The following is a 22,215-nucleotide window of genomic DNA, read 5'->3' as shown; positions in this document are numbered from 1 at the left end:
GCTCTTTTTATTTGTAGGTCCAGGTTGTAAATGTTTCATCATTGCACGATACATAATCAATTCAAGGAATGTCTGACACCGATTACTTACGAGAACTGCCGACAGACAGATAACTGCGTGCTTTGCACATACTGGCAAATTCCTATAAAAATGCCACAAAAACAACATTTATCATGTACCGTACCACTTAAAATGCCATACTATTTCGTGGACATCCACCCTCTTACGTTAACAGCGACTAGGGAAATTTTATCTACTTCAGCCGGCAAAACGTACTGTCTTTTTCCTCCCCACCTTTTACCAGCGGTGCACACGCAGTGACACCTGAGAGGCAGCGGTGAGTGCTGCCGTTATCATTAACGGGAGTGAGTCAACACATGTCGGTCATAATTACAGTTCGCGGTTCGGTACCAACGCAAATAGGACAGCACCTGATAGATGGCCAGCAACGTGCACATTCCATTAGCGCTCCAGCAACACTAAGAGAGAAATATCGGTCACTACACCTCTTTCCCTACGTCACCGCAGTCCACTAAATTGACAAGAGCTATTCACCCGAAGCCTCTCTCTCTCTCTCTCTCTCTCTCTCTCTCTCTCTCTATCTCTCTCCCCGCCCCCCCTCATTTTGAGCAGTTGCTCAATAAATGATATGAGTTCCATGGAAAAATTTACTGAAACAGTTTTCCGCTGAGTATCATTGGAAATAAAACACCATAACGTTGAATTAACTTCGATATTAATATTCCTTGCACAATGATTCGTATCCCTAGCAGCAGACTTGCAGCACTCGTCTATGCGCATTTCTTCATTGCAGAAATGTTAACAGGATAGAAAACTTTCCCAATATGCGTAGACGAAAAAAAATCAGGACTTTGAGAATTTGGCTTAGACTAATTCCAGCGGAAGCTGTAATGGTACAGAAGATACAAAGAAGACCAGCGCGTTGCGTCACAGATTCGTTTAGTAAGAAATCGCCACGGAGATGCTCATCTAACAACAGTGACAAATACTAAAAGTGTCGTGTTCTGTGTCCGCGTGTGTTTAATGGTGAAATACCGCGAGCGTAAGCTAGTAGAACAGTCAACCAATATACCGCTTCCCCCTGCGTATATCTCGTGAAAAAGATCGTGAAGGTAAAAATGACAGCGATACGAGCTCAGGCTTACCAACAAACTCACTTCTCCGCACCATTTGCAGCTGGAACATGGAAGAGGCAAAGCGACAGCTGTAATCAAATTTCCCTCTGCTACTCATCGATCATAGGACTTACATAGAGTGTAGATGTGTGCAGTACACGTAGAGAGACAGTAGTGGCCGATATCTGGCTCAGCACACGTTACAACACCCAGTGCTGACCATTCGCTCTTCATGTTTAGAATGGCGCTGTGCGATATCCGTGCTATTTCACAGTTAGGATCATAATTCAGAATATCCGCTGTAACATACACATGGGTGGCGAGACATTTTAACAACTGTGTAGCTATTTAAAATGTAAATAAATTTTTCCGTATTAGTTACACCTTTTTTTACGATCACGTCCGACCATCCTCGAATCTATATAGTTACCTAAGCAACCACTCATATCTGCACAGGAACAAAACAGAAGTGCATAGTAAAAAAATGTGCAAGTGAGATCTAAAAACAAAAATATAGCTACTTAAAATTCGGCGTTTCATCTGTTGGCTGGAAATAAACGAGGATTCTATTATTATTCTCGAATCAGAAACACACACATTTACAGTAGCCATACACATCAATAAATATGTACATATATAAACAGAAATTGGATTTATATTACATGTGCCCAGTATTTTGCAACCTCCAAGGCGCTTGGAGTGGCTTGCAGGAGATCAATCTTCATGCAGGATGTAGGGCACAAAAGGCACTGGGGCATGTGGCTTGTGGTTTGTTCAAGTTCACAATCACAGGATGTATCTTCTGTTATGAAGCCCCATCTCTTCAGGTTGTCTGTGAATCGTCCAACTCCTGATCGTAATCTGTTTAAAGATTTCCACACCAGCCAGCTCTCGTTGTGTCCAGGTGGTAGTTCTTCAGCCTCTGGCGTCTGCAGGTGAGGCGTCGACTTCTTCCATAACTCCAGCCTTGCCTTCTCTGGTGAAATGGTGAGCTTCTCGGATGTTCTCGGGAAGCTCTTTCGCGATCTCAGCGGTTGCTGTGGTGGATTATGTCCGTGCAGTGGATGGGCATTGTCCTGTTCCACTTTCAGTCTATCCTTGTTGGCAGCCACTGTTCTGCGTATCCATCGTGGCACTATTCCAGCCAAGCAGTAGAGCTTATCAGTTGGGGTAGGTCTTAAGCAACCTGCGATCAACCTGCAGGTTTCGTTGAGAGCAATGTCTACTTGCCTGGCATGAGATGACCTGTAAAAGACTGGAGAAGCATATTCAGCAGTAGAAAAGCACAATGCCATTGAAGAACAGCGAATAGTTTGTGGATGTGATCCCCACTGTGTCCGCGCTCGTTTGCGAATTAGGTTGTTTCGAGCGGAATCTCGGAGTAGCGAACATGGAGGAAGTTCACAGGGACTGCAGATACGTGGCGCTCCGTGGGAATGTGGATCGGCCGTGAGGCGTGCCGAGATAGTCAACACAGTTGCGATAACACTGTGTTCCGGATGGCACAGTGGTTAACGCACCTGTCTAGTAAGTAGGAGAGCTTGTGTTCGAATCCCGGTCTGGCACAAATTTTCACTCGCCGCCGCTGATTCCGCGTAATGTCTCGATGCAGCTGACATCAGTAATCCCTTCCACTTTCATTCCTTTCCCCGCCCCCCCCCCCCCTAAATCCACCTTCAATTTACCTACACGTAAACAAGGAAATACTCTTCTATTGGCAGGGCACAGTACACATCCATTCTTGCGTCGATGCAGTCTTAACAGAAGGAAGGAAGATTTAACTTCAACGTCCCGCCGACTACCAGGTTATGGCAGACTAAGCACAAACTTGACTCGGGAAAGGATGGGTAAGGAAATAGTCCATGTCGTTCTCAGAGGAACCATCCCGGTATTTGGTTAAAGCCATCTAGGGAAACCAAAGAAAAGCTAAATCTGGATGACCAGACTGGAGGATTGAACCACCGCTCTCAAAATTTCTTACCATTGCACCAAGAAAGAATGATCGTTTATTGTATGATTATATGATAGCAGAACAAACACTGGTAGCAGTTACTTCTGCAAAATATCTGGGAGTATGTGTACGGAACGATTTGAAGTGGAATGATCATATAACATTGTGTACGGAACGATTTGAAGTGGAATGATCATATAACATTAATTGTTGGTAAGGCGGGTACCAGGTTGAGTTTCATTGGGAGAGTCCTTAGAAAATGTAGTCCATCAACAAAGCAGGTGGCTTACAAAACATTTGTTCGACCTATACTTCAGTATGCTCATCAGTGTGAGATCCGTACCAGGTCGGGTTGACAGAGGAGATAGAGAAGATCCAAAGAAGAGCGGCGCGTTTCGTCACAGGGTTATTTGGTAAGCGTGATAGCGTTACGGAGATGTTTAGCAAACTCAAGTGGCAGACTCTGAAAGAGAGGCGCTCTGCATCGCGGTGTAGCTTGCTGTCCAGGTTTCGAGAGGGTGCGTTTCCAGATGAGGTATCGAATATATTGCTTCCCCCTACTTATACCTCCCGAGGAGATCACGAATGTAAAATTAGAGAGATTCGAGCGTGCACGGAGGCTTTGACAGTCGTTCTTCCCGCGAACCATACGCGACTGGAACAGAAAATGGAGGTAATGCCAGTGGCACGTAAAGTGTCCTCCGCCACACACCGTTGGGTGGCTTGCGGAGTATAAATGTAGATGTAGACCCTCTCGGACCATGATCGTGCAGGAAGGTCAACTATGACGCCGATGCAACGACATCTGCCTGCCTTCCGGTATGGAAGTAAGCAACCGATTCTTGTTCGCAAGTGACGTTCGTGTCCAAGGAGTTGTTGTCGCCGTAATGTTAATACTTCCCAAATGGTACATAGTATTACTATAGATGGCTTTCAATTTGTTGGTGGAAGATACCTTCGGTACTCACCTGTCGCGTAATTTTACGTGGCAGATGCTACGTGCTTGTTTCCAAGGACGATCGCGATATCTGCTGGAAATACGTACGCAGTTGTGCAGTGGTAAAGCGACGACTGACGATAATGAGACGTCGTACCTGACCGTAGTCCTCGACCTGGCCCACAAAGCAGCCTTCGACAAAGAACAGCCTTCCGTTGCCTTATTTACAGTTTTGACAACCCTACTGGAAAGGGGGCCGCTGGGGCTTGAAAAACAAGGAGTGCGGAGTGTTAATAAACTGAGCTTGTATCAGTCCGAGGGTTAATTTGAATACCACAGTGCTTTACTACGCATGGTCCTATTGGAAATGTTATGCCATTGCGTTCCTCTGACCTTTGAACTGACTAACCCAGTCAGATTTAGGGAAACTTCCACTTTAACGTGGATCCCGAACTCTGCATTTTCCTCATTGCCTAACATTGTCATAGATAAAAGAAGTGATAAGTAAGAGATAAAGATCTTAGCTATAACTGGGCATCGTCACGCAGACCTTTAGGATTTGTAGTCTAGCACTTACCCACTGAGCCACCAGTCGCAGTGAAGATCTTTAAGTTAATTACCATTTTCTTCCGTCTTGGGCGGATATTGTATTACGCCAGATGCGTTTAGATTTTCTGTACAAAGAAGCATCACTATTCGTCGGTGTTTATTACTCCTCTTCGCAAGTTTTGAAGTTGACAGGTTTTTTCCCGTATTTGTTAGCACAGGTTAATAAACATTTAATCTTTGTCATACTTCATTTGTCTCCATCCCAGATCTCAATGTCATCTTTCTTTTAAGAACATACACAGCCTACAATGCGACACCCGACGAAATCGGTTGCGTTACCTGCTGGTAGGACAACCCATGCAAGAAATTGCACTGCGCACAGTAATATTACCGTGACTCAAGAGCAAGTTTAATGTTAGCGATGCTCAAGTGAACATGGAGACAGTGACCCCGCCTCTCATCGGAAAGGAGAATTTTTGAATTATTATTGAGTCACCAGTCCCAAGCCTCTCGCACAGTAACACTGTTAACATTGTTAGTGGAACTGCATAAGCTCGACCATAATGTTGCACTTGGGAGTGACCGTGCTCCTGTTGGCTCATTGTGAATTTATGTATTTATGTTTCACGAGGACACGTTGAATCCCTAGTTAGTATATTCACAACTTTCTTGAAATCTTCCACAATGCGATGGGTGATGTGTTTTCCTTAGTCGCCACCCTGTTTCCTGTAACACCGCGTATTCCCGATGACGGGCATTGGAGGCAAAGTGCAGTAATGTCGTGGGTGGTTAGTACGAGTATAACAGCTATAGTGAGATCATCTTAAACGTGCCAGTCAGTCTCGACGGTGAACAATGATAGCTTAAATCGACACAGTCCCGCGGCCCCGTCGCAGGGCTGGTAGCATAAATCAGTACCTTGGCGATGGCCATGACCGCGTGTCAGGTCTAGTTTCGTAGAAGCATAATCACTACTGTTGTCGTGAGATTCATGCTCGAAGTCCATGATGGGTCAGTTTCTTCACTCTCCGCAGAATAAGAAAACGAGCAGCTTCAAACGGAATACACAAAGTAGTTTTGTAACGGATGCCGCGCAATTGCTTCGAAGTGTCGGAAACTGGGTAATAGAGGCGTGACCTCTACCAGCGTCTCATGCAGCCATAGTTCTCTCTACCTAAAAGGGCCACGTTGAAGCGTCCGCCCTGCACTGCAGATGATGGCAATCTAAATAAACACAACATTATTTTTCACTCTGCAGTGGGAAATGTACGCTAATTCGAAACTTGCTAGCAGATTAAAACTGGGTGCTGCCTCCAGACTCTAACTTCAGACTTCTGCCCGTCGCAGGTAAATGCTCTACCGAATGAACTGTCTAAGAAAGAGTCACGACCCTCGTTCACAGCTTTTCTGCCGCCAGTGCTACATCTCTTACCTCCCAAACTGAACAGAAGTACTCCTGCTTACTTCGAGGGACTAGCGCTCGGGGAAGAAAGTAAATTAAAATCGGGAAAGGAATTTAAGACCGGGAAGAAACGTTTTTTCTTCCAGGAGTGCTATGCCCGCAAGATATCCACGAGAACGGAGTGCAGAGTGTTAATAGATTGAGCTTGTATCAGTCCGAGGGTTAATTTGGACACCACAGTGCTTTACTGCGCATGGTCCTATTGGAAATAGTATGCCATTGGGTTCCTCTGACCTTTGAAATGACTAACCCAGCCAGTTTTAGGGAAACTTCCGCTTCAATGTGGATCCCGAACTCGGCATTTTCCTCATTGCCTAACATTGTCATAGATAAAAGAAGTGATAAGTAAAGGATAAAGATCTTAGCTATAGTGAAATTTGCAAGGTAAAAGAGAGGTAGTGACGGAAGTAGAGCGGTAAGAGCCGGCCGGTGTGGCCGAGCGGTTCTAGGCGCTACAGTCTGGAGCCGCGCGACCGCTACGGTCGCAGGTTCGAATCCTGCCTCGGGCATGGATGTGTGTGATGTCCTTAGGTTAGTTAGGTTTAAGTAGTTCCAAGTTCTAGGGGACTGATGCCCTTAGAAGTTAAGTCCCATAGTGCTCAGAGCCACTTGAACCATTTGAAAGCGGTAAGTCGCGCATGGATAGCTCAATCAGTAGAGCAGTTTCTGGCGAAAGGCAAAGGTCCCAGATCAGAGTTCCGGTCCAGAATACAGTTGAATCTGCCAGGAAGTTTCAAATCAGCGCGCACTCGGCTGCAGAGTGGAAGTTCATTCTGGAACCAACTCTCTAGGCTGTGGCTGGACCATTTCTCCGCAATTTCCTCTTATCGGTAATAGATTGTAGTGCCGTCAGTGCACTTAGAAATACGAGTTCATACACTGGTGGTATGAGTGGGAATTTTGACGGAGCGAATTCGTCAGAGCTGTTACAGGAAAGACATATCTTGCGAGGAATTTGTTAGTTGAGCCTTGGAACACTCATTTGTAAGAACAGAAATTAAAATTCCTTGTAACCTTGCAGAGCGGGCGGTAAATACGCAGCACTCTGCCGAGGGTTGAGGACACCGGCTGACTCAGCAGCGCGGCTGAGCGGCGTTGAGTCACGTCCCGAGCAGCCGCCTTTGTTTTCCCGGAAGCGGCAACAACACGGACGCCCGCCTTCCTCACGCTTGCTTTTCAGTTCCGCGGAGCCCGCGCTGGTATAATGCGGCGGCGCACAGTAAACAACGCCGCGAGCTGGTAGCACGCACGGCCACTTTTCCAGGGAGCTCCATCTTGGATTCCTATCGAAAGACTTGGAAAAAAGTATTCATAGACCTTTGTTCATGTAGAATAACTTTCCTTACTAGAACTGCAGATAACAAACAGAAATATTATTTGGTAAGCTAACAGTATGAGGTTTCCTTCCTAATCGGAACATATAAAAGAGTTAACTAACTTGGCCTTCTGCAACAAGTAAATAAAAATTCTGTACCACCTAGCTTCACACAGTAGGAGTAAAAGTACTCATGAAGTACTAGAAATGTAAACACGGAAATGATTAACGAACCCTCTGCAGCAAGGAAGGCCTTCAGTGGCAAGCTGCACCACGTGCATGTTGGTTCTGATATGTGGTGAATGCCATGCGACAGCGAAATGCGACGCAAATGGAAGCAAACAATTGTACAGGAAAGGCAAATAGTTATCTCTCAATATGAAAGGGGAAAATCTATATTCAGAAATAGCTGATATTATTCGAAGAAGCCAAGCAGTTGTGCAGTCCGTAGTATCGCGATTTAGAGAAAGAACTACTCTCATTAATATTGAAAGAAGAGGCTGAGCGCAGAAGGTAACGTAAAGACAACGAAATAAGTTCATAAGGGTTGTCAAAAATGATCATAGCTTGACAGCTTCTGCACTGATCGCGCATGTAAATAATCAGTTCAGGAAGGTAATCACACCAAGGGCTGGTCGCTCTATTTTAAGTAGTGCAGATTATGGAGCTAGGGTACCTAGAATAAAATCGTATGTCAGCAAGAACGAGAAATCGAGACTTGAATCTGCTCGAGAGCATATAAGCAAGTTTCTGAGGCAATGTACTATTCACATATGAAAGTAGATATAATTTTGTAAATAATAGCAAAATTTTGGTGTTAAGACGACCGAATACTGAGCTATGTACCACACACATTCAACCCACATTAAAGTACGGCGGTAGAGGAAATATGTTATGAGGATGTAGGGTCAAAACTTGTGTTGGGCAGATTGTTTTTGTTGAAGATAACTTGGATAGATTTCAGTATTCAAATATCCTGAGGGAAAATCTGCAAAAGAAAAAGACTACTTTCAAGAAAACAGTGACCCTAAGAATACAGCGGAAATTGTTCGTCTGTGGTTGTTGTACCATACTTCCCAAGTTTCCAACACACAGCGCACACCTCAGTCCAACTGAACATCTTTGAAGTATGCTTGCAAGAATGGTTAGAAAACCTGAAATACAAAGTAAGATTGCTCTGAAACCGTGTCCGCAACAAGAATCGATAAGTATTTCCTCTGAGACTAACAAAAAAAAACACTGTTTCATCCCATGCCAAAGATGTTAAAAGAAGTGAGACATACAAGAGGAATCCCTACAAAGTATTAAGATCGTCATTGTATTAATGTATCCTTCATTGTAGTTTTCTTTGTATGTATGAAAACTTTTTCCCCCACTGTGTGAAGCCAGCTGGTAAAGAATATATGTGTAGTTTTTGCGGAAGGTTAATTTAGTTAATCCTTTTACGTTTAACGGAATCGGAAGGAAACCCCCATACTGTTAGTTTTCCAAGTAACATATCTGATTATGTCTAGCTCTAATAAAAAAAATTTATTCTGTATGAACGACAGTGTATGAACACCTTTCCCCATGACAGTATCTATCATTACTTCAAAATTGAGAGGGCAGAGGGTGTACAAACTACTATCAAACCTCTCTACCTTTCCACTATAGAATTGCACGTGGGAAGAACGAACACCTAAATATTTCTATGTGAGCTTTGATTTGTCTTATTTTAACACGGTGGTCATTTGTCCCTATGTAGGTGCGATTTGGCAAAACTTTTGGCATTTGGTGGGGAAAGACGATGATCGCAGTTTCGCGATGAAAAAAGCCTGTGTTTTTAATGATTGCACCCCAACTCACGTATCATATCCGCGATTCTCTCTCTCCCCTATTTCGTAAATATGCAGAACGGGCTAACCTTCTCTGAACTTTTTCGATGTCCTTCGTCAGTCCTGTACGGTAAAGATTCCCTACCGCGCAGTACTACTCCAAGAGAAGGCGTAGTATAGGCAATATCTGCAGTTGATTTGAAGCAGGTAGTGAGTGCTCTCCTAATAAAAGGTAAAGCTGTAATAAACACGAAGCGTGATTTGAACATCACGTCGATCCTATTGGTGGCAGAGGTTTCGTTGTAGTTTTACGACTAGGGTTCGGAAGTCGTCTTTTACGAGTATCATGAGATGAGGCTCAATGAAATATATGTTAATTTTGGGTCATTGTGCATCAGAAAATGGTGCATTTTATTTGTCAGTTGTTTTCCTTTTCTCCTTTTCGGCCTATTTCGGGCCTATTTGTTTACTTCGACAGGAATGGTTTTTGTCTGTAACTTCACCCTCCTTCGATTACTACTGGCTACTTTTAGTCCGAACCATAATCGGGTTATATTAAGACATGTTTGCTGTTGTAAGCATAACCACCGCTGAAAGTCGACGCCGTGTGCACCTAAGAAGTTGAAGGCGTCTGTTACACTGCCGTGCCAACTGAAATAAACTTTAGGTAGTCCAGTCTCAACCAAATATCACCCCAGTTACCATGATGCGTATTGCGGGTTCGCTAAATTCATTCTAAGTGGCCAAAATAGTTCATTCTAAATTCCCCAAATGCATTTTATCAAACACGAAGTTCGCTTTTCGTATTATTTTAATCTAAAAAGTAGATATCTGAAAGAAACAGCCTTTTTTCAGACTAAGCTTTTTTGGCATTAAATTGCATACCACCAGGATGTGGTTCTTAATATCAACTGGGCCATTTTTTCTTCCTATTTCAGGAAATGTTTCCCCTAAATTTAGAAAGCCCATCTACTGCTAAATGGCCTCAAGTCCTTAGTATACATTTCCACACTCTGGGCAGCCACTAAGTTTTTGTCCTTCAAAATATTTATGTAGTGAGGAAACTGCTGGTCAAATATACAAACACGTTCGTAACATAATCGAAGTTCCCGAATGAGTGTTGAGTAACTTTTTATAGATTCTGCATTGCGAAACACCTTCCGATTTATTTAAAGGTGCCTAATGCACACACAAAAAACTTTTCCCTTCTTGGGCTTGGGTTGTGTTTCGTGACTGATACATAGTATCCAAATCTTAATTTCTCCTCGTTCTTCTTTAATTTTGGTATGTTCATTTTGCTTGTCCCACCGTTATGATAAATAAGCTGCAGTGAAACTAATAACGCAGACATGCACCTGCCTAGACGCCCTGTTAGCAGGTGCAGCAGGCAGAACGGACTCATAAAGCTTTCCAGCCTTCGGAAACCCATGTTGACCTGCTTTAACCATTCTGCTCCGGTGCACGTCTTGGAGGAGGATTTATACATCTCCGATTGGAGGTAGTATACTGTGATGGTACCTATAGGTTAACATGAACTCTCAACCACGGCGCAACTCGGCGTTTTATCACATTAGCAGACATTGCCAAGGATGAAAGAAATGACAGATAAAATTCTTCCGACTGACCGTTTACTGAAGCGCCGCCAGTCTCTTAGATTTTTGTCTGGCAGTGAGCCATACTACTAAAAGAACTACTAAAAGAACCGTATTTTCAATTGATATTCTGAAGGATCACGGTCCAGCACCACCTAAAATATCATAAAAAACGCTTTGCCTCTGTATACTTCCCTCTCTTACTTTCACATTGTTGAATATGGTGTCTCCTTGTCTGTACTGAATAAAGTGAGTGAGTCTCATACTCTGGAACTGAGCACTGAGGGGTGATTCGAGAGTCCCACAACTGCTGCCTGGGAAATGACCAAGTGGAGTTATATGCTCGACTTCTCAGAATGTCGTGGGTGAATCTGAATTGCGTGGATGACTATGATTGTAGCTTCTGTTACGCATGACGACAGGCTCAAGCCCGGTGCTGGCGCGTAGCCTGTTTCTCTCGGATAGCACAAAAGGGACAGTCTGACGAACGGAACTCCATCAACTGTCACGCAAATGAAAATTACTTCGAACTGGCTACCCCTAGTCGAGCGCCTGTGTGCACGCGTGCGTTAGCGACCTCGGCTAACGACGAGAAAACGGTAAGTGCCATAACTAGATTTCCCAGAACGTTTCCTCAGTGGAAGAGGATCCAAAATAAGCGAACACGTGTCTCGACTTATCCGTATATACTCCACTGATCCTGAGAAAAAGATCGTCCCAGTTTTCCACGTAATTTAGATCCTTTTAGCGCGCAACAAACTAAGCCAAGCTGGTGGCATAGTGGCTAGCGTGGCGGCCTTTCACTTCTGCGTTCCGTGTTCGAAACCCACTGTTTTCGTTATGTCTTTCGTTTATCTACCCATATCCGTAGAAGGTTACTACACGAATGTTTCTTATTAAGTTAGGGGATACAAGAATGTTGTAGTAATTTTAAAATTACGAATTGGTTTCACGATGGATGCCATACACTTATTGTTTATGATATTTTCAGCGGTAGTAATATTTTTAAATTATCGTACTCTTATATTTCATTGTTACAGGTGTAACAGTTCATAATTCTTATATTTTATTCATATGTTGATTCCTCTGGAAGATTTGGTGCACTCCCATGGGTAACAGCGATCGCAGAAACAATCGAAACACAAAAATTCCGAAAACCACGAGCATCGCGCGAATGCAGGTTTTCCACAATGACATTTCTTCGTATGACTCTCACTTGGGAAAGAAACTTCAACACTGCTGAAGATTACGCGTGTTGGCAATAATTTTGCGCAAACCACGCGTAACATACCACTTTTTCGAAAACTGGAAATTGCAGTTGATGATGTATCAATATACACTACAGGAATGTCACCGAAAACGATTTCAATAATTTATCCATTTGTTTATTCGTTTTTTGTAATTCGTTTACCAGACATACAACTAGCAGACAAACAAGGACAAAGTTATTTCAATATACACTGGAAAACATTAGTGTAGGAATCTTCTACGGACCCGGGTAGATAAAGGAAAAACAAAAATAAAAATAATAATCGTATTTCAAAAACGGCAGGTAAAGTGTGAAGCTGCTAGCTAGCCGCCGGCCGCAGTGGCCGAGCGGGTCTAGGCGCTTCAGTCTGGAACCGCGCGACCGCTACAGTCGCAGGTTCGAATCCTGCCTCGGGCATGTGATGGCCTTAGGTTAGTTAGGTTTAAGTAGTTCTAAGTTCTAGGCGATTGACGACCTCAGAAGTTAAGTCCCATAGTGCTCAGAGCCATTTGAACCATTTTGCTAGCTAGCCACTGCATTGGTTTGCTTGTTATCTCGCTAAAAGGCACGTAAAGTGAGGTAACAAGTCATGGGATAGCGTTGTGCAAATATACAGATGACCTATCCGAATGTTTTCCGAGATAGATCACGTTTAATGTGAATTTGCTTTTGAGTAGATCACTTTTAATGTGAATTTGTCTTTTAGTTAGTGGCGAGCGCGCGCGCGCGCGCTTGTGTGTGTGTGTGTGTGTGTGTGTGTGTGTGTGTGTGTGTGTGTGTGTGTGTGAGATCCCATCTATCCTCTTCGACGCTTTTTCTAGCCCAAACTACCTCTTTGCCCGGGATGCCTCCGTGCTATAGCAATAGGTATGGTTGGTCCCAAAATTGAACCGTGTGGGACACCTTTCTTGATTTCTCCCCAATCACTAAAATTGTTTATTCTATCAACATTGTATGAACTATTGAGCATAACTTCTTGCATTCTGTTTCTTATATGTAATTTAAACCAGTTATTTTTGAAGTCATAAGTTCCATAATCTCATTGTGTTCTACCTTCAAAAACATTTGGAGTAGGGCAAATATCCATATAAAGTTTCTTTGCTTCAAATGAGTTTGACATATTACTGAATACTGACTACTCCTCGTGGGACACCCTATATACACGCTTTTGATTGAATCACCGTGTTTTAAGGAATTAATACCTGTAACTTACATTTACACTGTCACGTTTCGTCTAGTAATTGCACACATAAGCTTCATAGGAAGGAAGAAAACACTTCTTCTCATTTTACTCGCGAAGAAGTAACTTTAGTACTCGTTCCTGTATGCTGTACTTTAGTAAAGAGTCAAATAAAGAAAGAACAGGTGTTTTAGCGAACATTTGCTTTAGTGATGATCGCGTTCAGATATTTCTTCAATCTGTTATTTTTCGTCCTTATATTGTCGTCGCAGATGACACCAACACGTTATTTGTAAATAATATATTAAACAATGATTAATCTCTTGAAGCAGGCCCTCTTGCTTCAAGTGATTAATCTCAGTAAGAAGTGAACTGTTCACATGTGGGAATATATGTCAGTCATTGTCAGTACAACGTGGATGCAACTTATGATTTTTGTGATAATTTAAGATGCGTACCAAACAATCAATACATTATTGCTGTTAATTTCATTTTTCTTCATTCTCAGGTCCGATGGTACAGATCCACCTATATTAGAAGAACAAGAACCGACTCCGTCAGACAAGCCGAAGACACTAGTGAAATATGGCGAGCTTGTCATCCTCGGGTGAGTAAATATCGTCAATGCCGCCGGCTGACTGTATGCCCCGGCATTTGCCTGGAGCGATTTAGGAAAATCACGGAAAACCTAAATCGGGATGGCCGGACGCGGGATTGAACCGTCGCCCTCCCGAATGCGAGTCCAGTCTCTAACCACTGCGCACCTCGCTCGCTAAAAAAAAAAAAAAAAAAAAAAAAAAACTTATTCTTACAAATTTCGCGTAGTACCACTTATTTTGTTTCTTTTCAAGTCTTTCCTTACCTATAGAATCCGGGTGCACGTCAACTGTTTTTACCCCAAAGATGTTTCAAGATAGTTTTCGTTATTTCATTTTCGACTGTTCCATAAATTTCTTGAAAGTATAGCACTCACAGCTTCGATTTTTCTGATAAGTTTTCTGTGTTGTAATAACACAAGCACCAAGGGGACAAGCACTGCAGGTAAAGTACAGGAATATTAGGAGACACATAAATTCAGACACTTCAGACTGGATCTAGCACAATCGACTGGATAAGGAGGAAATCAAAGGAAGAGCCATACAAGTAGATTTTATTTAGAAACTAACACGGAACGGGCACAGGGTGACTATAATGTAAGTGCAGCTTCTCACAGAGGTCCAGTGTAATTATCGTATGGCAGCGAAACTTGGTAGATATTCTAATGGGTTAATGCGGAACCGATTTATGCTGGAAAAAAATAATTCCAATTTTGGCAAACAGGTACAAATCTGATGCTGTGTGTGCAAGAAAGACGCGTAGAAATGTTTTCATATGTAGTGGATTAGGAACGGGACGTGAGCAGAAAATAATGTTGATTTTATTATTAACCGCTGCTAACACACCGGATTTATTGGCGTGATGCTGTGTAGCGGCAGATTAGCACCTAACGATCAAAATGGGACTTACTTCCGAGCGTAAATATGTTCCGCATTAATGTATTAGAACATCTACAAAGTTTCCCTGCCGTACGATTATTTCAACCCACACTGGAGCTCCGTGAGTAACTGCAGTTTAATTATAAACACCCGGTGAAATAAACGAGCGATATCCTAAAAGGCCAAAATCGGGCACTGTAATTCAACTATAAGAGCAGGACGACTCCGAAGCATGGAGTCTTATTTTAAATAAAAATTGCTATTTGGAAGAAAAGATGAATTCTAAATGTACATAGAAAAGATTATGGTTACAATTGGGAAGCAGTGGTTCAAATTGGATTTCCAGTTACATAATTAAAAAGCAGTCAGTACACTGAAAACAATCAAATTCAGAATAATTCAGAAGCAAAGAAAAAAAAACATAAATTGACTTCGAGAGAAACCACAGAAATGGTCCATTCATCACATTTCATGGGAGAAGAGGAAGAAAAGAAATGAAAGCATAAAGAGGTTCTAGACACAGAGCAAAAGAATGGCCAAGAACGCTTAAGTTGTACACGGTCCATAGTTCGTCAAATTCTGAAGAAAACTTCGTTGTTACTTTATTTACAAAACTTCTAATATTTTCTTCATGAGTCGTGAAATATTTCTATATTTTGGTAATTCATTGTTGTGTGAGCAGTACTTTCTTAAGATTCTTGACTCAATTACTCTGAACAATGACGAACAAAGAGACCGTGAGACAGAGTTATCGATTTGCACTCTACCCGCATTGGCTAGCCTCCATTATGTTGACATTTATTTTTCTTCACAACTGCGCCTTTTCACCCTCTGACGCAGATGTCAGTGTCAGACAAAGAGAAACAGTATTAAGATACGGGCTGAAAAGGAAGAGATTGCTCTGCCGTTGAAGCTGCAAATAATTCACGAGTCCACGTGGTGTTTACAGATGTGCCTAGTCAGGTGACGTACACGGTAACGGTACGTTCTTGTCGACTGTGGTGTCCCTTATCTGTCCTTAGTGCTTCCATTAACTATTGTCTCGACAAAAGCTCTTTGTGCGTTGCGTGAGCTGCTGCAGACACCCAGAACACGAAGCTGCTGGGTTCGATGACCCGTTAACAGCCGTGGCCCAGATCTTTTATAGGACCTTAGGCATACCGGGCTGCTGTGATAGTTCAGCGCGGATCATAAGTACCCAGCAGCATTGCTTTTGTAGAACAGTCAAATATTAGGGAACAGGGAAAATATTGTAAACAGAGTATGAGTAAATAACCAGGCAGTTAATCGTCTGATTAAATGACGTCATTTTGCAGAATTCTAATCTTCTCAGCGCCGTTGCCTAATACCAGAATTGCCATCAATGAGATCCAAGCTGCCGGACTACTGACGCACAGATCAGCTGTTCTGAGCCTCGTACGCACAGTAAGTCACCCAAGAAGATACTCCAGACGCAGAAGTACGCTCTCGTGACAGTGTCATTGCTGTCATCGCTGGATTTCACTTAATAGTTACGGCAAGATATCTTCATGCCATGGAATGTTACTTTTGGGGACTTTTTGTACTGGCCTACGACAAACACTCTCTCAATACTGCAACTCAATTCACTATAGCCAACGAATTACATAATAAATCTTCAACGCTGCGTTATAGGCTTTTAATTCGAAAATTGTTGTAAAATGCAATTTTTCTGAGCAATACCATGAAATTTGCCCATATATGGCCCGCATCACAGGTTCAGCTAGGGGTCTATAGATTCCAGATACGACCCTGATTGTACACTGCATAGTTTGCTGTCCTGTAGCTGTAGAAACGGCTCTGATTTAATTGTTGGTTTTGATCTTAGCATGTCGGTTGACGTTTGAGCGCTACTGCAGTCGCTCTCTTCCTCTAACATTAAAAGAAAGTGCATTAAAAGAAAGTGCAACCCACGCAGTTGTACGACGGTTATTGGCAGTGCTAATAGTCCAGGTAGTATGTTTTCATCAGACGCACGGATATAGTTCACAGGCGTCGTCGAAACAGAAACATTATAGTCCTTGGACAAAAAGAAAATCATTTTGTTATGAAGCACCAAAAGGTTTACGTGTGACAGTTGTGAACAAAATACGGCGACCGTTTCAAATTGTACATAAGCAATTTGCCGTATTCGTTTTTTAATTTTTTCTTGTTAAAGACTTCATTGGCGAATATCAGTAAAATTAAGATGAGATTTCGAAAGCATCTGTCTCATGGGTAAAGGTACTCGAAAGAAAGTTACTGGATGGTGTCAGCAATAGCTTCTTAATGTGTCATATGATAACTTCAGGATATTGACCTACTCTAGCCTGCAATCGTTGATAATAAAGGCTAAAAGGAAACTGGAAATGAAAGGCGAGGGATCACTTTAAACGCGTGTTTAGGTGTCTCTACAAAAAAGACTTACGCTTCGGAACTGGGAGAGTACTGGATGGATTTTTAAGTAGTGCTTGATACCCGCTGTGTGTCAGTGGTGTGTTGGAGTTTGTGGGGACTGTACTGTATGGAGACGACCTAGTACCACTATGACACCACTTTGACCTAGTTTTGCATGCAACATTTCTTGGAATTGTCGTAGCAGATAAGACATTGACCATACTGTCATAAACGTTGAATGAGGAAGAAAGTCACATTTCGAGCCTTCGGTGGTAGTTCATAAGTATAGGGGAATGTTTGTCGTAGGCCAGCACGTGGTCCCCAAAGAATAATATACACAATAGCAAAATATCTTGCCTGAACTATAAGGTGAAATCCAACGATGTCAAGAATGACGAGGCCCAGAACAGTTGATTTGCGTGTCATCAGTCTGGCAGCATGTGTCTCACTGACGACAATGCATAAATGTGTTGATTTTTCGTGGAATCCGGGAAGTAAAGGTCGGACTATTTGAACTTTTGCCTAGCAAGACACCTCAAGGTGTGTGGCTGAGAGTACTTCTGGTTACCGCCACCCCCTTTCCTGTTCTAGCCGGGAATAACGCGCGCAGTATCGGTCAAACTCCATATGATCACTAGTTTCTGATTTTTTTCTCGTTGTAGTCAGTCCACGAGACGTATGCGAGAGGTAGTGTTGCCCGATTCTTCGTGGAAAGTATACTCCCGGAATTTAAACTGTAAACATCTCGGTGACGTAAAACTCTTTTGTGTCGTCTGCCACTGGACTTTTATGGTCATTTCCGTAACTCTATTGCGTCAGTTAAAATACCCGTGACGAAACGCGCTGTTCTTCGATGGATCTTTTATCTCCCGTACATATTATTCCACCCTGATAAGACTGATCAGCAACACCCGAGAATCTCTCAAACAAGTATGATGTAACCCACTTCGCTATGAATAACGAGAGGAATGTGTTCTTCACTGACGAATCCTATTTCAGATTACAAGCATTTCCTCATCGCAATATCGCTGAATGACAAATTATATTCGGTACAGTCATAGGAACATGTTAGAGTGTTGTTTATTGCTCGTGTGGTTTCATCGGCGGCCGTTAAATATTTGAAGAGTATTTGGTGTGTCACCTCTTGTGATTGGACGGATGCGTCCAAAACATCCAGGGGCTTTTAGGTGAGATAATACATATGGGACTTTTCTCCTTTGTCGGTAGAATTTCTTGCAGACGATGTCCACTGCAAAAACTGGCCATCGAGATTCTGGGATGCATCCGCCACCTAAGAATATGGCAGACCTCTAGACAGCTGTCTCACCGAGTGAGGTGGTGCAGTGGTTAGATTCTGGACTCGCATTAGGAAGGGCAGCGGTTAAAATCCCTAGCCGGCCACCCGCATTTTGGTTTTCCGTGGTTTCCCTGAATCGCTTCAAGCAAATGCCGAGGCGAGGCAGGTTCCCTTCCCCATCTAGAGCTTTTGCTCCGTCTTTTATGGCCATGTCGTTAAATCCTGTTCTTCTTTCTTTAGCACTTTCTTACAAGGGGAAGGTCTGACGTGCGGGTCACCGATTAAGATAAAGTTTGCCAAGGACGGTCTATATTGAAACTAGGACGTGTTTCGGCTTATTGCTAGACAAGCCCTAGTTTTTGAAAAATTGAGATGAAAGTTGTCTGAAAGTGGTATTTTCAGTGCTGTACACCGAAATGTCGTCTAAAAACAAACTTTCTATTAACAATGTTCCAGTTCTTAGCGTTTCTGTGTGTTCATGCTGTACTTGCAGTAGTCCTATTTCTAAGCAACAAGCAGAGCGAGGTCGGCGGTCGAGCGGACAAGGCAGTAGACTGCCAAACTCCTCGTCCGTGTTCTGTTCTTGATCGTGGATTTTTACATTCTATATTTTTTTCGGTGTATCTGACAATATCGTGATAATCAGAATACTTTTATTTGCTCTTTTTAAAGTAGAACATCGGTAGATCTGACTAATAATCAGATACGTTTATATAATGAATTGTTAGTTACTTTGATCGTGATACGTAGCTCAAAAATACACCTGAAGTATATTATTGCATAATCCTAACTAATCGTTTATTCGTGAGTGTTCTCACAATCATTGGGGTGAAACTTATCATAGAAACAGGCGATTCATCGTCCGTGGAAAGTATCCGGTTCACGTTGTTAAAAACAAATGTTAGTTATCAATTTGGGTGCGTACCAAACGCATTAAAAGCGTATCTTGAAAGACAGACGCGGACAACTTTTTATGGACCGACGCATGAATTCCGATAGCATCCAGTCTACCTTGTAATTATGAAGCTGGTATCTGTACAGATGCCATTGGTGATCTTACAGCTATCGAAGAATGAAATTAAATTGGAATCCAGACCTTTAGCTGCTTACAGGCGTTGATAAGTATCAACGGGGATAGTTGAAAAATGTGTGCCCCGACCGGAGATCCCGGGTTCGAGTCTCGGTCGTGGCACACATTTTTCAACTGTCCCCGTTGATATTTATCAACGTCTGTAAGCAGCTAAAGGTGTGGATTTTATTATAATTTCATACCTTGTAATTATGTGCTCTGCTGTGAAGTCGCATGATTTTGAAATACTGCGATGAAAGTCTTTAACTGTAGGTAAGTCATACGATTGGCAAAAAGAGGTACATTTCGATGATACCGCTTTAATGGTGCAGGTTCCTTGAGCATCATCATCTGCGACAATTCTGTCGTAGCGCGTCCTGTATCACGACGTTCACGTTACATATAATTCTTTGTTAATGATCACACCTCCAAATGTTTTATTTCAAAAAAAGGGAAAAAGAAAGGTATTTCCATTAACAGAATATTATCAGATACAGTGAAAAAATCGAATGAAAATAAGACCATGACCAAAGGATTGGTAGTCTAATGCCTCCACTGCTCGACTGCCGACCTCGCTCTTCTGCGCTCATAGAACGATAGGTACCCTTCTTACAGCATGAAAACAGAAAATAACGTTAATAACTCAAACATTATTAACTTTAGACCCCGTATCAATAAAAATGTTTCTTTTTAGACAATCTTTCGGTGTGTAGCATTGAAAATACGATTTTCCTTCATTAACTTTGACTGCGATTATTTTCAGAAACTAAGAAGCGTCTAGCAAAAAGCCAAAACACGTGCCCCTTTATTTTAAATATAGCACATCATTGCAAAACTAGATGAAAATCGGTGACCCACGAGTCAGCCCCTCCCCTTGTTAATAATGTGATCGCCTGCCAATTATCCACATAGTTTCACCAATTGTTCTGCTGTCGGAAATGAATTTACTCTATTTTGACTATTACGAAATGTATATTTTGATTTTCAGAATTTTTGTATTCTCACAGTTTTTTAAGCGTAATGTTCGTTAAATTAGTTGTTTTAACCTCATCTTGCTCCGTAACCCGTCAACAACTTATTCTTTGATCGTGATTAGCGTATGGACGCAAGTCCATATGGACAAAGCATATGAATTGCTATGGGCGTTACGTGTACGTGAAATTGTACATTTGCATCTGTTTCACTCCACGGAGATTATCAGTAGCGTCCTAATGCTCCGAATAATGAATTGGAAATATCGAACTATGTATCGGCTTAGAAATGTTGCAAGACAAAGAAATGAGCCTGAGACAGTGCTTCGTTCATGGTGTGAGGAAAGCTGTTCCTTTGACAGATGCGACGTGCGACGTTAGCTTTTGTAAGCAGTGTCTTCTGTTATCTCAACCACGGCGTGCGGTAGCCCTCTGATGTGGATCGAGTGCCGTGCTAACCGGCGCTGACGCAGCAGGTCGGCGCGAGCACTTGGCTGTAAAGCCGCGAGCCACACAGAGCGGCACTGTTTACGTGGGCTGCGGCCTCGGCGCGCGCTGGACTCTTTTGCTTTAAAGAGCGTTCCGGGCGTCGCCTCCGTCTCCGCCGCGGTATCAGCTGGCGACACGCCCCGCGCAATCGATACGCGGGGTTTGCGGGGGTGGGGGTAGGGGCGGCGCTGCGCTGCGCTGAGGCCGGGCCGTCTCCAGGGCAACGGCGGGTCGCGCGCGTGCCGACCAGCCACCGGTTCTACGTTCACTGCTCCGCCCCAGCACAGTCACACTTGATTGAAGATGCTACTCAGTGGGCGAGCTGGCGTCTTACTTCGGACGAGTGGGCGTCGCCGTACATGACTTTTTCCTCTTTTCCTCTCTTCCTCTTTTCTTTTTTACCCTCTCTCTTATTTAGTTCTTAAAATTGCCCTTTTTTTTTTTTTTCATCGTGAACAAAGTAGCGTTTACCATTTAGTTCTTCGTCTTCATAACACAACCAGCTGGCTAGTACGGCTAGCTAGAGAATAGACTACACCCATATGGTATTTAGTAGAATGTTAAGCATAATGACATTTAGTGTACCAAATCATTTCCAAGGCTTATGGGATCATAATACACTGCCGGAAAAAAATAGTGCACGTGAAAAGACGTCGATTTTGATCCGATGAGAGGATATTCCACCTGGGGGATAGTAGGTGTATTGATAAGTTCCAACGTCGTCCGCCAACAGATAGCGCAGTCGCATAGCTACTAGAGCACAGTCTGTGTCTACCCTTTAATAGGGAATGCTCACATCCGAAGGCTCACTGGCGCAAAAGTGTGGATAAATTAGGCAATCGGGCAGTAATACGCACTCGTGTTTCCTACTGAGCTCAGTAATAATTACACATCTTAGTGGTTCGGGTGGTATTAAGACGCGCTGAACGAGAAAGTAAATCAGTGAAGATAGCCCTCGTGACCAAGTGTGTTCCAAGCATACAATGAAAACAGGCAACACGACACATTAATTCTGCTATTACATGTGTGGTGTCTGTTCTACTGAGCGAGTTTTAAAAGGGTCAAATTGTGGCCTTTGGAGTGGCGAGATCAGGGTGTATACGACCCGGGACAACAGGGAGATCCGGGAATTTTTCATCCGGGAGAAAACCGGGAAAAACCCGGGAATATTTTAGAATTACGAGAATTTTTCATTGTTTTCAGTTAAATTTTTGTAATTTTGACTGGTAGGAACCGATACTCTAACAAAGAATATTACTGTATCCCGCTACTGCAGAACAATACTTCAGCAATATAATATGAAAGAGTGAAAAAAACGAAAATAAAACTTAAACT

General features: G+C 42.8%; 1 protein-coding gene across 3 annotated transcripts in view; it reads left to right on the top strand.

The window, feature by feature from the left end:
• Positions 1-22,215, top strand: part of LOC126481146 (protein pellino) — a 456,082-nt gene that overhangs the window by 251,320 nt on the left and 182,547 nt on the right. For all 3 annotated transcript variants that reach the window (XM_050104703.1, XM_050104702.1, XM_050104704.1), the window contains exon 2: positions 13,694-13,792. In XM_050104703.1, the coding sequence (XP_049960660.1) occupies positions 13,694-13,792 (99 nt within the window). The remainder of the gene's footprint in view (positions 1-13,693; positions 13,793-22,215) is intronic.

Source organism: Schistocerca serialis, chromosome 5, assembly GCF_023864345.2.
Source record: "Schistocerca serialis cubense isolate TAMUIC-IGC-003099 chromosome 5, iqSchSeri2.2, whole genome shotgun sequence".
Taxonomy (NCBI): domain Eukaryota; kingdom Metazoa; phylum Arthropoda; class Insecta; order Orthoptera; family Acrididae; genus Schistocerca; species Schistocerca serialis.
This window is presented reverse-complemented; position numbering and strand designations above follow the sequence as displayed.